The sequence below is a fragment of the Mustela nivalis genome (genome assembly GCF_964662115.1).
Source record: "Mustela nivalis genome assembly, chromosome: 2".
Taxonomy (NCBI): Eukaryota; Metazoa; Chordata; class Mammalia; order Carnivora; family Mustelidae; genus Mustela; species Mustela nivalis.
Window position 1 is genome coordinate 132,366,118 of NC_139021.1, and position 14,928 is coordinate 132,381,045.

The window sequence follows — 14,928 nt, forward strand, 5'->3', positions numbered from 1 at the left end:
TTATTCACTGTTTGAGCCTCAATGTATTCATCTGTAAAATGGGAGTGATGCTACTCATAGTCTGCTGCACAGAACTTTTGGGAGAATCGAATATGGTACTGCAAGGAACTCAAGTGTTGGTATGGATGGTTACTTTCCAGAGGACCGTGGGTTCCTGACCTCTGCTCTAGCCTCCCTGGAACCCTGTGTGTCTTGGCGTGGAAGGGACAGAACTTCTTCCTTAGGCTGCCCTTCAACTCTTAGGAACATAGAACGCGTTAGGAACACAGAACACCACTTACACACTAAGTGCTGTATTCTACCGCTTAGACTTTCTCCAAGGGAATGGGACCGTTCCACAGCCCATCCCAGCTCCTGGAATTACCCAGCCCCCAAGCACAGACCCACTACAGAGAGGAGAGTGGAATTGTCCTCCTAAAGGGAAGGCAGCCTTTTAATGGGCTCCGTGTGATAGGCAAGTCGGTATTGCTGTTGAGACGGTGGGGCTGAGAACAGCCTCAAACTAGGGGGCAGCTCCTGAGCAAGGCGGGCAAAGGGACTCGGACTCAGCATTCTGCCTTTGGCTGTGAGGCTTTCTCTTCTGCGATCTGGCTTGAATGCATCCGAAGAACTTGTGCTCTTCCGATATACTCTGGGAGAAGGGAAGACATCCGTCAGGAGAGGACAGGGAGGGGCCTGGCCCCTAGCTGGGAGCTGCTCGGGAGACCTGGGTGGACCTGCTCTCCCCACAAGACCCCAGGAAGATGTGGGTCAAGGCCAGCTTCTGCTCTGGGCTCTGCTGGTGACCTGGAAGGAGCCAACCCCCTTCTCAGAGCTTCACCTCCCCTTCCCTTTCTCCATCCAGACAAAAAATACCTAGAGGGCCAGATAGCCAGCCCCCTTAGGATCCCTTACAGTCTAGTGGGGAAGAATGCTACACATGGCGGGTAGCTGTCCTTTCCTCTGCCCTTGCCAAAGGCACCAGGATGATGCTGCAGCCTCCTCCCTGGTCTCCCCCCCTGGCTCCCGACAGTCCATTCTTTACTGGATCGCCACGGGTCCCCCCAGGCCCTGCTCATAAGGCTCCAGGGCACCCCCACACTCTCTGCATGGGACCACCAGTTCCACCCATTTACCCTATCTCATTTCTTACTTCTGTCCTGACCCACAAGGCCCCAGGCACCCTGGCCTGTGTGTGATTTCACCCACACACCGGGCACGTGAGAGCCCTACTTCTGGGCTCTCCCTAGACCCACATCGGGCTGGATCCTACCTTTTGTTTGGCTTAAGGAGCCCTCTCCCCACCCTGCCAGTCTTCCCTACTGTCCCTCACCTTACCTTTTTTTTCCCTTTTGGCACCTGGCCCCCTCAGATGTTTATGTTGGCTGCCCTCCTCCTCATAAGCCCCATGGCCACAGAAGCCCATCTGGACTCTTCCCCAGAGCCTAGCTCATAGCTGCTAAGGAAGTCTCTTGAATGAGTGGAGAGATAAATGGACAGAACGGGCAGCTTCCTGGAACAGGGCCTTATCTCCAGGGTCCTTGAATCCCCCTGGGCATACAGCCAGGGTGGGCTTCGGGAGTCCCCAGGATGACCTGCTGCCTGGGATCTTACCTGGTTTGTCGCCTTTGGGTAGGGGCGGTGTCTTTGTCTTCTTCGGGGATTGGCTATAAAGGACACAAAGACAAGGCTGGGAAGGTGAGGCCAGAGCCCACTGGGGCACAGTGGCAGGGCGGGAGGGGCGGGGAGGGAAGTGCTCCAGGGAGACACCTGAGAGCCCAGTGCAGGGTCAGAGTGAGAACCCAGGCCCTCAAACCTAAATGAGCACAAGCCCCAGCCCCCAAGCTGCAACCACCCTCAAACTCAGCATTCCCTAGAGTGAGCCCATTCCTGCCTTCCCTTTCTGACTGTTCCCACCCTCTCATCGGCTCCTTCCGGTTCTACCAATCCCAGCAGCGTTCCCCAAGCTCTACTGGAAAAACTCTGGGAGACTGTCAAAATGACACAGCCCCTGGTTCATCCCCAACGTGCTGTGTTAGAATGTTCCAGAATCTGCATTTTCCACAAGGTCTCCTGCAAATCTGCGTGCTGCTGGGCTGGGAAGTGAGACTAGTCCCAGGCTGAATCCCAGCTCCAGGGTGGACCCCTCAGGTGACTTTGGGCCTCCATGTAGTGGTGGCTTAGCCTGAGTTTTCCAATTTGTAAAATGGGGGTGTACCGCTGCCTCCACAGATGGTTGTGTGGGCTGCAGATACGTGAGACATCTGCCAGGGTCAGGCAGCGTAGTGGGCATGTATTACTGCCAGATCCGTCACTGGCACCTGGCCCTACACACCTGCTTTGTGAGGATTTCCCTACTCGCCCCTTTTCCTGTGTCCTCCAGCCATAGGAAGCATGTAACATCCCTGGTAAGGGACTTCTACTTGCCTGTTAGATTTCCATCTCTACTTGTCTTCCCAAAGACTGAGAGCAGGAGGGCTCCATGTGGCTCCTCTGGCCCTTGTCTTGCTACAGCTGACACAGAGCGCCCCTAGGGCATCCCCCAGAGCCAGCCACGGAAGCCTGGGCTGTAGCAGGGGCTGACCTGGGAATCCCCAGGGAAGGGACTGGGCCTTCTCCAACTCCAGCACAGGCTTAGTGAGCCCAGGCTGTGGCCAGCACCCGGATTCCTTTTTCAGACCACCCCAGCCTCCCCTGGGAGGACAGGTGGATGAATGTGAGGGAGCAGCTCTGGGAGCAGAGGGGCAGGTGAGGGGAGTGGAGCCCACCTGTAGGGTGGTTGTTGCCTCTCTTGAGAAGGTTCTTGGACTTCGTGGAGCTGATGGAGAAGTTTTTCCACCGGGAGAGAGTCTAGGGGCTGTGGAAGGAGCTGAGCCACTGCTGTCTGCAGGAGCCCCAGGGCTAGGTCTTTCTCTGCAAGCATAGCCGGGGGACATGGTCTTCAGTGGCAAGACCCACGCTGTCCTGTCCCCATAAGGGACAGGCTGGAAGCAGGGCCTCCAGCTCTTCTGCCCAACCCTGATCCAGGACAGCTCTCTCTAACCATCTGACATTCTGCGTCCAGGTCCCCTTTTGGCGGGGGGTGGGGGGGGGGTGGGCCTTCTCTGTCATGGCCCATGTGTGTGCAGAACACCCAACCGTTCCCCACCTTTCTCTCACCACAAGATCACATGCCCGTACCTTGTCCTTGGCTCTCTCTGGCCCAGCCGCCATGCCTCCGGGCTCTCTCTGGAAAGCCCCCTGGGGACCTGCCTCCTTCCCTCCCCCGCCCCCCTCCCCCACTCCCTCCAGCTCCCATCAGCACTCCTCAACCCCCCACTTGATTACACCTTCCATCCACCATCCCAGTGTGTGCATGTGCGTCCGCTCGTGTCCCTGTGCATATGCTGTGCCCGTGTGTGCATGTTTCCCACAGCAGTGGGTGTCTGCTGAAGACAGCTCTGGACTTCTCCCTGCAAGGTGTCCAAGGTGGTGGTCAGCCTGAAGCCCCCTCTGAGAAGCAGGGGTGTGGAAATCCTGCTGAGGGAGCAGGAGCAGGGAGCAGGGGCACCGTCCTGTTGGAAAAGGCTAGTTTGGGGCTCCAAAACGGAGCAGCAGCCCAGGGGGATGGCTCTGGGTGGGAGCTGAGTGATATCCAGAGAACAAGGCCCTCAACAACTTCCAGTCCGAGAAAGCCCCAGGCACCTGCCGTGTCCTCACCCTTCGGAGGAGCGTACAGAAGCCAGAACTGGATAGCGCTCAAGGAGTCTGTCTGCAGGATCTGACAAAGGAGCTCCAGGATCTGTGGGCAGGAGGATAGGTCCCGGGTCAGCAGGTCTGGTAGGCACGTCCCAGCCAGCAGCACAGGCCCCGCCCCCACAACGTGGGCTCCCAGAGCCACATGCTTGGCTCCACTGGTCCCCACCAAGGTCCCTGCCCCGTGACTTCGCACTTTACAGAGCACTTTCTGTCCCACCAGTCCCGGAGGAAGAGTCTTGAGGACCCAGCTGGGAGAGTGCGGCAGAACCAAGCTTCTGAACCCCATGTGTGGACGCCTCCTCCCTGAACCCCGTGTGGGCTGATGGTACCCCAGAGTCCCTCACTGGGAAGGCGGAGTGTGAGCGGGCCGCGCGGCTGCTCAGAGACGCACCGAGTCTCGGATCCCTGGGTCCTGGATGTGGGGATTTAAGGAACCCCACAGGCCTCCCCTCCCTGGAGCTCCCAGGGTCTGGAGATGCTAGCATAGAGGTGGGGTGATCGGAGTGGGCGGGCTGCGGCTCAGGACTGGCTGGTTCCGCAGACTGCCAGGCCTGGGATTCCGTCTCCCCCAGTGGCGTGCGCACTTCACAACTAGCCGCTTCCTCAGCTGCTTCCTCAGCCTCAGGTGTCACTGCCACTTTCCGACCCTCTTCCCCCTGTGATCTCCAGGCAAGTGTCATCCGGGGGAGAGCCAGCTCTGTGTCGAACAGGCTACGGGGGCTCCCTAGGCCGAGCTGCTGATGGCGGCTGTGGCTACGGCTGGCTGGAGTTGGGGCTCGCGGTAGCAGGTGGAACCCTTGGAGTCCTAGGAAAGTGGGGTCCCCTCAGTGCTTGGCAGTTGGTATTCCCAGGACCTGGAGGGGCCTGTCGGTCCCCAGCAAGTCTGCCTCATTCTCAGCAGAGTGGGAACGTGACTGAGAATCTTCCCAGGCCTCTGCTGCCTAGGGCACCCCCTTGGTCCCACATACCCACCTGTTGCAGTGACTCCCACCCTGGGTCTGCCCCTGGGCCCTTCTCCGTTCTCCGCGTCCAACTTACCTGCCCTGGGCCCCCTCCCCACAGGACCCGAGAACCTAATTCCAGGCAAGGTGAGGCCGCCCTATGGTGGAGAAAGTGCTGTTCTAGTCCCGGTTACACCACTCCCTCTCTGGGGGCCTGGGCCACAGAATGTCACCGGGCAGGGTCTTAGCCTCGCCGTCTGTGGAATGGGGATTCTGGGACCTGCCTGCGCTATCCATTTCAGCGGACCCGTGCAGTTCTCCAAAGGACTGCAGGCTTGGAAGCGCTGGTCACGGGGAGGGTGTTGAGAGACTGGCTCTGTGTGTAACCTTTTCTGGAGAACATGGATGCTTTTGGAAAGGGACTGCGAGATAGCTTTAAGCCACCGGCAAGGGGCAAGGACTCATCTCAGGCCTTGACTGGGAAACTTGTGCAGGCCGCGGGCAGCAGGGGGGTGGGGGTGAGTCTGTGCATCACTGTAGCAGAGACCAAACCCCTCCAAGTGTGGGAAGACTGTGCTGGGACTGGCCTGGCTGGCTGCAGCCCGAGGCAGAGCAGGGCATGCTTTGGGAACAACACTAGGCAGGACCTTCCTCTCCTGCCGTTCAGCCACAGCGGCTCCCTTCCTGAACTCCTCCAGCGCCACAGCTGGAACAGCCCTTCTTGACAAGCCGTTCATGCTCCTGGCTTGGGTGGATCATGGAACTAAATCCCTGAGCGGGCAAGGCCTTCAAAGAGAGGGAGAGCCTCCCACAGAAACCTGGATGCAACGGGGGGTTGGATCCGGGGGCTGGACTCCCAGGTCCGGAGTTCCTGAGGCTGACGGTCTCAGGTACATGGGTCCCCAGGAGAGGCCACGCTGCCTTTTTTCTTTCTTTTTTTTTTTTTTTTAAGGAGGGAGAGATGGGGGAAGGGGGAGAGGGAGAGGAAAAGAGAGAATTCCAAGCAGGCTCCACCCCATTATGGAGCCCAAAGTGGGGGTCCATGCCACGACCCTGGGATCATGACCTGAGCCAAAATCAAGAGCTGGACGCTTAACTGATGGAGCCACCCAGGCGCCCCGAAAGGCCACACTTTAAAGCACACTTTGAAGTTTTTAAGCTCCTAGTTGAGATTGCTGGGAGCCTGGGAGCAGCAACCCCCGTGTTCTCAGCCCTCAGACCAGACCTCCATCGGGCCGTAGCTCCCAGCGTTCATTCCCAGGGCCTCACCAGCAGCTCCTGATCCCGCAGGACAATGGTGTGAACTCCTCCATCTTTGCCAGAAGGATAAATCCGGGGGCTCTGGTGGGAGTGGCGGCGACCAATGGCTCGGGTGGAAGTGGGGATGAGCCTCCCGGTTTCGGCCGAGTACTTTGCCCCCTGCTCCCGCTGAGGTTCCTCCTTCTGCTGGGGGCAAAGTGGCCAGAGACTCCAGGCAGTGAGAGAGAGATCAAGAGAGATCGAGAGAGAGAGAGAGAGAGAGAGAGAGAGAGCAGGGCGGGGGTGGGGGGCGCGGCTCAAGGAAGAAGGCAGAAGGGGCCCAGTCATACCTCTAGGGCATTCGCTCCCCTCCTGAAATCCCAGCATCACCACATTGCAGGAAACTAGGAGGATGACCAGGCCAGCCCACCCTGTTCTAGACTCCTCTCCCCAGCCAGGGGCCCCTCTATAGCCCAAGTTCTTCCTCCTGGAACTTGAATGCTGGAGCCCCCGGCGATCCTCTGAAGTCCTCGTACTTCCTCCTAGGGAGACCCTCCTTCCCTCCCCTCCCCCAAGCCCATCACAGATTTGAAAGCAGTATCCTGGGCCATGGTCCCCATCGCCTACCTTAACTCCCAGGTCAGCTGCTCCCAAGTTTGTCCCCCAGAGCTTGGCATATTTTCTTTGCCCTGGGAAACCCTCCTGAGCCAGGCCTGTGGGTACGAGGCCTGAGACCTCCTACCCTTGCAACCCAGTAGACTGGGGCATACATCCTATTTTATTTGTTTATTTACTTGTTTATTTATTTTAGAGAGATCAAGAGAGCTCCTGTGTGTGAGCAGGGGAGGGGCAGAGGAAGAGGGAGAGAAGCAGACTGCGTGCTGAGCACAGAACTCCAGTGTGGTGCTCGATCCCAGGACTCTGAGATCAAGAGTTGGATGTTCAGCTGACTGAGCCACCTGGGCACCCTTATACTTTTCCCCATTTTCAAGATAAGAAAAGTGAGACCCGGATTGCTTAACTGAGTTGCTGTGAGCATTGCACTGAGTTAGGCGCAAAGCAATCCTGAGAGCTCTGTTGCCTCAGACAAGGGTGGAGCCAGAGTCCGTCTCAAGGGCCACACCTGCCCTCAGTCCCTTTCCAGCTACCTCCAGGCTGCCTCCAACTGTCTTTACTGAATTACCAGCAAATGGCACCCATGAGGTCACCCCATCCTATTTGAAATCCTTCAGTGAATCTCCCCTCCTTAATGAGATCCGACACTACAGTAAGTTCACAAATTAAGAACAAGCTCCTCTTTTTGTCCACATTCAAAGTCAGCCCCTTCTCACACGTGCCCCCTTCCCCCTGCCATGTCTGCCCACGTATCCCTGCATGTCAGCCCGGTCTTTAAGGATGTCCTGCCTTTCCCAGCTTCTGTGGTCTTGTGCTGCAGGCCTCCCCTAGGGACGCCTCCCCTGTCCACTTCTTCACATCCCCCTTCTGTTACGAACCCTTCCTGGATTTCTCCACCCAGCCGCCTTCTCTTCTCCTCCGAGCCCTTGCCGCGACCCTCCCCATTCAGGCCGGTGTTCTGTAGCCCCCTCCTCCCTTGGCCAACAGCCCCCCACCTCTTGTGGACACGGGCTTTACTGTCCATGAGGTGGGAACCCCCTTGGGAGGGATTTTGTTACAAAGAGATGGACCCTTGGATCTCTTCCCGGCAGCGCCTTTGATCCACACCCACCTCTTTGCTCTTCAGCGCATTCTCCTTAGTGAAGACGGCCACCCGGGAAGCCAGGTCCTTCAACTCCTTCTTCCAGGTCTCTGGGAAGACACTGCCAGCTGATATGTGGGGTCCTACTCCCCGCCCTCCCTGTGGTACCCAGCACTCGGGGGGAAGCGCCTGGCCACCTCCCCAGCCTTCCCAGCCTCATGTCTTACAGGGAAAGGGGGAGGCAGTGACCTGGGGGGAGGCAGTGACCTTGAGGGAGGGAGGAGGAATCCCCACCCCCTACCCCCCGCAACCTTGGTGCAGTCACTACTTGGCGGGCGGCTGACGTTGATACCCTAGCCTGTGGCTTCACTGGGGGATGCTAGAGATGCTTGGCTCCCTGTGCTAGGAAGTGTGCGGGTTAATCCAGCTTTGCCTCCTTTGGACACTAAGGCCAGGCTGGAGACCCAGTGGCTGTGCTGTACCAGTCACTCAGACATCCACCTGTTCCTGGCGAAGCTGGTCTGGGAGCAGGCTGGCGACAGAGAGAGCCTCGGAACCCTCTCTGCTCTACACCGCTGTCCTGGTTCCTCCCTGGGGCCTCTCCCCACACCCACCAGTGAGCTTCCCCTTGGCCCCGCAGGGAAGGGCAAGGGCCTGGGCAGGGCCATGGCCGCCTGAGAGCTGCCCCTCCATCTCTGGCTGTCTGCTCCGACGGCCCGGTGATGGGCATACAAGCCACTCAACATTTCCAGTATCATCCCTGTCTCTGGCTGTCAGTCACGTGACTGTGGCCCGCCTCTGCTTCTCCTCTGATGGTTATTACTCCTCAAATACCTCAAATCTGAGTAGGGGCCACATTTCTGAGGACCTGGGGAGGGGGTGGGGAAGAATGCAGATTCTGCTGCCTGAGGAAATGTGGAAAAATCTAGGGTACCCCATGGGACCCCAGCAACCTAAGAGCTCTTTCCTTCCCAGGCACCTGGAGAGGGGTTGCTGCCCACATACACACCAGAGGAAAGCTGAGGCTCCCGATTGGACTGTGGGTCTCCAATGGGGACAGAGATGCCAGGCATCCCCATCAGGCAGCGGGATAAAAGTGTGACTTGAGGCACGGGGGCTAGAGAGAACTCGTCTCTGACGACACAGACGGGCTTCCCGGTGAGATCTGTGAAGGGTGAGAGGCCGTGAGAAGGAGACCCTGGGTGGACCCTCGGAAGCCCGGGAGACTGGGAGGCGGTGGGCAGGGAGAGCACTGAACCCGCTTCTTCCAGTAATCACAAAAGCCCATAGATCACTGGAGCTGGGAGACCGCAGCCACGGAGGCCCTACCCACAGGGACATTAGAACAGACAGTGACAGGCTGTGCTCAGGCTCACCTAGCGAGTCAGGTGGAGGTGAGATAGGAACCCAGGCTTTCTGGAACCCTAGTACTGGGGTCCTTCTGATGTTCTAGGACAGAGCAAGGAACTGCAGGTGTGAACACACAGAGGCAGACAGCGTAAAGAGGAAGGCACGGGGCGGGGCGCTAAGCCACAGTCTGTGACCAGAGCCCAGAGCCTGGGCTCAAATCACAGGGAGTGGTAAGAGTTAGCCAGACCCCTCTGGAGAAAACTCCTTGCCATCTGTCAGCCTGTGCCGGGCAGCCTGGGGGAGATGGCGAGCTGCTTACTCACAAGGACCCTGCTGCCTTACAGTCTGGCCATGTATTATCGCCCACCGTAAAGCTTCAAGGACCAGCCTGGTAGGACCGAGCATGGTGGCTCACTCTGTCCTTTCAGAAACACTCTACTTTTTGTCCAGGGGTCCCCTCATTCTGCCGGTCCCTCCTAACTCGCAGGCCACTCCTCACCTCCTCTGCTCCTTCCTTCTCACCAATGGCGTCCCTCCTAGAATGGCCACATCGGGGTCTCTCGCCTGAACTCTGGGCCCAGCCACCTACTCTGCCCTTCCACCCCCAAGCCTGAAAGTCCTGTGCAGTCTTACATCTCCCAAGTCCTCACCAAATTCCCAACCCCGCTTCCACCCAGCTTGGGCCCTCGCTTCGGGCTCTTTTTGCCTCAGTCCATGTGACTCTGGTTTTCTAGCCATCAGGCCCAGCACCAGGGAGTCATCCTTGACTGCTCTTTGCCTTTCCCACTCATTTCGAACCAGTCCACAAATCCTGTTCGCTTCACCTCTGTAGGTCTCTAGAGCAGGGCCGCTCAGTCTTCCACTGCTACCTCCTTGGTCCATGCCATCCTCCAGACAGCGGCCAACATGTCACTCCTGTCACTTCTTTGCCTTCGCCCCTTCCCATGGCTCCCATTGCCTCAGCGAGATGGCTCAATGGTAAGTGGGTGATCTCCAAGGCCCACGTGCTCTGGACCCCCATCACCTCTCTGGCCCATCTCCTTTTTACCCTTCCTTATTCTGCTCCAGCCACACCGGATTCCTTACTGACCCTCCAACTGAGCCAGGATGTGTGCCTCAGGGCCTTTGCACTTGGTGTTCCCACTGCCCGGGACATTTTTTTCCCCCAATATCCACAATATCCCTTTAGTTCTTTGCCCAAAGGCCATGCTATTGATGAGGTTTCCTCCCCTCATGAGCCTTGGCGCTTTCTATATGCTGACACCTTATCTGTTTCCTATCCTTTCTCACCAGAATCAGCTCTGTGGGGTCAGGGACTGTCTTATTCAGTCATATCCCCAGCACCTAAAATGTACCTGACCTGTAGTTCACACTCAATAGATGGCTAAGTGGATTAATTGGCTGGAATTCCAGAACAGAGTGCGGTTCTGGGGCAGAACATTTATCCCTTTCCCTGAATCCTAAAATGGGAGGAGGATTGGTAATGAGGGACATGTTCTAGGGCTAGACACTTGGCCTTGGAGCCTGTCCCCAGGGTCAAGTCTTTGCTTGACCAAGTGCTCGCAAGTGGCCAAGGAGCTCTCTGACCCTGACCAAATCCCCACCCTTTCCGGGTCTCAGCTTGGAAATGGGAGCTGACACCTCCCTTTCCCATTTTTAAGATGACCCCACCACCTCCAGCCGGGCCCCTACCCACCCCAGGTCTACCTTGGATGTGGGTCACACGTTGTGGGTGCGGATGGTGTCGGGAGAAGAAGGAGTGGTGGCTGAGGCGGCCAAAGCGGTAGGTCCCAGGGGTTTGGGGCCTGGGGGTCCTCAGTGCCGTTTGGATCAGCTGGAAATCCACAATCCCTGGGATCATCAGTTCTTTCTGCGGCCCGCCGTCCCCATGGCTCCTCGGCCTGTGTCCTGACTTCTTTTTAGGCTCAGCCCTTGGACTGAAGGAGAACATTAAGGAGAAGCTAATGGAGCCTCCGGGCAGCAGTGCCGACCCAGCTTGGAGCTCGGGTCTTATCTGGAGTCTATTACTGAGACACGCTGAAGCGGGTTTCCAGGATCTCTCTCCCACCCCCCTGGCACCCAAAGCCGGGCCTCTCCCGGGGTCCACTCCCAACTGGTACAATCCAGTCCCAGGGAGCTTCCTGTCTTCCTAAGATGCCTTCACAGGGAGCTTGAATCTATTTGAAAGAATTCAGATGGAATCTCTCAAGACCTCAGTTTTCTCCCATAAACCCTCTCTCAAGCCACAGGGAAGAAGCCTCAGACCCACCTACTCAACCAAATACCTGGGTAGAAGCAAAGGGACCTTATATACACAGACACAGCAAGGGCCTGTCCCCACGCTGACTGTTGGCAGTCCAGGAGAAGCCAACTACAGGCAGCCCACCCCCACCCCGTGCCTCCCAGACAATCTTGGCCCAGGCATCCAGAGGCCAAAGCTGGAGCGCCGAGGTCAGATGGCGCCAGCATGTCCTTTTCCCGGGGGGCCCCTCCCAGGAGACGCAGAGCTGATGCGGTAGCCTTCAGAGTCGCAACGCTGCAGGGAAGCGTCAAGCTCTTGCTCTGCTTTGCTGGAGACAAGCTTCTCAGGTTGTCTGACCTCCGCCCTGCGCCCCTGCCCTCCGCCGAGGATGCCAGGCCCTGCCTCTGGAGGAGGAGCTCGAGGTCAGTCCAGCAAGGATCCAAAGGTGGGGTGCTCTCCGCCTGGGGCCTGGGGGGGCCACCTGCCTGCGTGCTGTCTGCACTCCCTTCTCCCACTGGCCCCGGCTGAAGGGAGGCCCTCTGGAGAAGAGACGGACTCTGGATATGCTAAGCAAGGTGCTCTGCCCCGGGACCCTCTGAGAATTTCGCTGACCAGGCCCCTGAGTTTTCTGTGCCGTCCTCGATTGGCCTCTAAGGGATCTGGGACTTAAAGAAATAAAGCAAACCTTCTCTGAAATTTGCAGTTACCTGGTGGTCCCCTACCCCAAGTAATGGAGAGTGTCATCCCTCAGAAACCCCAGGAATTCTAGTACTAGGTGCTTCGGCCCCCCGTCACCATGTCCTCTCCCTCCAGGGAGGGACCCGGTGTGTGACCTGCGCTAAACTCAGGCTCAGGAACCCACGGGGACCTGGCTGAGGGCAGCAGAAGGCGAGGCCCCTCAGTCTGCTGGGTTCCCCCTGGCCACCTTTGTCTCCCACCCCGCCCTGCCTCCACCACCCCCTTGGTCAGCAGCAGGGGGCACATGCAGGGTCTTACGCCATCAGTGGATGTTCAGCCAACTGGGTCTTCACTTCGGTAGCCATCATAGCCTTTCTGACAGAATAAAGGCCAGTGCACCTAATACTAGTGCTGGAGATGGATGGCAGGAACTCTCATACACTGGTGGTGGGAGTGTAAGCCGGAACAGACACTTGGGGGAGAAAAATTGGCAATATCTTGTAAAATTGAACATTGGCATGTTGAACTGGCATAGAGTGCTCAGCCGTTCCTCTCCCTGACATATACCCAGGGAGGCCCTTGCGGTGGTACCACGGGGGCTGTATGTAAAAATATTCAGACTAACATCGTGCAAGTTAGCCAACACCTGGCGACATCCCAAATGTCCGATGGTGGCAGGAACGGGAAAATGAGCTGTGCTGCATGTGGGCAATTGAGCATCATATTGCAATGACAATGAACCACAGCTACGCAGAACAACATGGGTGAATCTTACAAATACAATGTGAGGTCAAGGAAAGTGAGTTCCAGAAGCCCCAGAGCCTGAGATTCCTTTTTAGAGGTAGAGTTCAAAGGCAAGCAAAAATATCATAAATATGATAAAATAAGGTCGGGGGGGGCAAGAAAACAGGACACACAAAATTCAGCTAGTGGCTATTTCTGAGGAAAGTAAGGGGGGGGGATGGGATGGGAGAGGGCGGGTTAGATTGTTGTTGGTGGTGTTCTAGTTCTTGGTTTGAGAGGCGTCTTTGCCGGTGCTCATTATAAAATGAAATAAACTAATTTGGTGACATGGATGTAAGATGATAGGTGTTGAAGTCAAGAATTATGACTGGGGGCACCTGGGTGGCTCAGTGGGTGAAGCATCTGCCTTTGGCTCAGGGTCCTGGGATGGAGGCCTGCATAGGGCTCCCTGCTCAGCGGGGAGCCTGCTCTCCCTCTCCCACTCCCCCTGCTTGTGTTTCCTCTTTCGCTGTGCCTCTCTCTGTTAAATAAATAGATAAAATGTTAAAAAAAAAGAATTGTGATTGGTCTAAATCTATGGACCTGAATATAGCTCTATATATGCATATATGCATAATATATACACACACATACATATACACAGACACGTACGTATACACATATAGTACACACACAGATATACATGTACACATATAAATACACGTGAACACTCACACATATACATGTACATAAGCGCACACATGCACACATTTATATAGTATGTGCACATGTACATACATGTATACATACACATGCACACGTGATTACATATACACACATACATACACACACATCTACACATACAATATACCACACATATACACGTACATATACATGTGCATACACATACATATACATATGCACACATACAGGTACATGTACACACAACACATATATACAGGTCACATACAAATACACATGAACACACATGCACATGCATATATGTGTGCACATGCACACACAATACAGTATATGCATATGTACATGCATGTACACATACACGCATATACACGTACACACACATACATAGACACATGCACATATACATATACACACAGCACACACACATGTTCACACATATATACTTGTATATGTGTATACTTGTATACACATACCTATACACATGTACACACACATGTACATATACACATATATATACACAATATACAGGCACATATATAGCACACATATACAGGTACACATAAAAATACAGGTGAGTACACATGCACATACACATGTGCATTTACACATACATGTACATACACATACAGTATGTAGATCTCTAGATCTATCTGTCTATATCTCTCCAATGTGCAGGATAGTGATGGGGTTGGGACAGGAAGCCAGTGCATTCTGAAAATGAACTCTCAGTCACAAAATCTGCAAAGGACCCCAGAGATCCTCAGGGCCAGCCTCTCAAGCACTTCTTGAGTTCGGGAAAGGGGAGACTTTCAGGCGTCCTGCCTTTAAGTCTCCTGGTCTCTTCTCTAAAGAGCAAAACAATTGGCAGAACTTCCTTGGAAGGAAGCTTTGGACATCCTTGGTGACGGGGGCTGGGTCTAGAGCACTCACATGCTGCAGGCTTGAGGACAGGCCATTTGGAAGCCCAAACCCATCTGCCTACAGGAAAAAGTACTCGTTAGAACAAAGACTTTCAAATGCTTTTGACTGTGATCATACTAAGAAACTCCTTCCTAGATCCTGATTCACACACATACGTGCACACACATCTGTGTATGTGAAACTGAAGCAAGAACATTCTAGAGCAATCCTTACCCTTGCCACATAGCATGCACAGCACTATTTTCACCCTACTTCTTGTTTTCATTTCGCAAATGTTAGCTGTGACCAATTACATTGATTTTATAAGCCACACAAACGGGTCATGACCCACAGCTGCGGTAGAGGTCAACAGGGACTCAGGCAGGTCTGTCTTTTCCAGAGTGGGACAGGCCGGGCCCTGCTGTGTCTGCTCCCGTCCTCACTCCCCTCTCTGCCTGGCCCCCAACCAGCTGGACACAAGGAGTCCAAACACTCACACCCATCCTAGACCTTCCCTTTCTGCATCTCGGCCTCTGGAGGCCCTCCCCTGGCCCGTCTGTCTGGCTCTAGTGTCCATTTCCTCCCCGGGAGACATCCGTGGTGGACTCACCAAGGCGAGTGCCTGCTACGGTCTGTGTATGAGAAGTCCCCGCTGCCTGAGCAGAAAGGAGCGAGAAGACACATCAATAGGCAGGCAGGCTCGCTGGTTCTGTGGGCAAGCCTGTCGGCTTTGTGACCAC

General features: G+C 55.7%; 1 protein-coding gene across 12 annotated transcripts; it reads right to left on the reverse strand.

Annotated features, from left to right (window-relative positions):
• Window positions 1-277: 277 nt before the first annotated feature.
• On the reverse strand, window positions 278-14,922 carry TBATA (thymus, brain and testes associated). Of its 12 annotated transcripts, none has more exons than XM_082721333.1 (14): window positions 14,799-14,888; window positions 14,219-14,262; window positions 12,182-12,335; window positions 11,671-11,850; window positions 10,651-10,880; window positions 8,603-8,758; window positions 7,624-7,703; window positions 5,928-6,101; window positions 4,756-4,816; window positions 4,109-4,522; window positions 3,679-3,760; window positions 2,748-2,892; window positions 1,594-1,646; window positions 278-631 (listed from the first exon to the last, which is right to left on the reverse strand). In XM_082721333.1, the coding sequence occupies exons 3-14, from the start codon at window positions 12,229-12,231 to the stop codon at window positions 415-417; spliced, it is 1,842 nt and encodes a 613-aa protein (XP_082577459.1). In that variant the 5' UTR covers window positions 12,232-12,335; window positions 14,219-14,262; window positions 14,799-14,888; the 3' UTR covers window positions 278-414. The 12 variants fall into 12 exon arrangements, with proteins under 12 accessions (XP_082577459.1, XP_082577455.1, XP_082577462.1 ...); XM_082721329.1 differs by having other exon boundaries at window positions 14,219-14,266; XM_082721336.1 differs by lacking the exon at window positions 11,671-11,850 and having other exon boundaries at window positions 14,219-14,266; window positions 14,799-14,899.
• Between the last annotated feature and the right edge of the window lie 6 nt (window positions 14,923-14,928).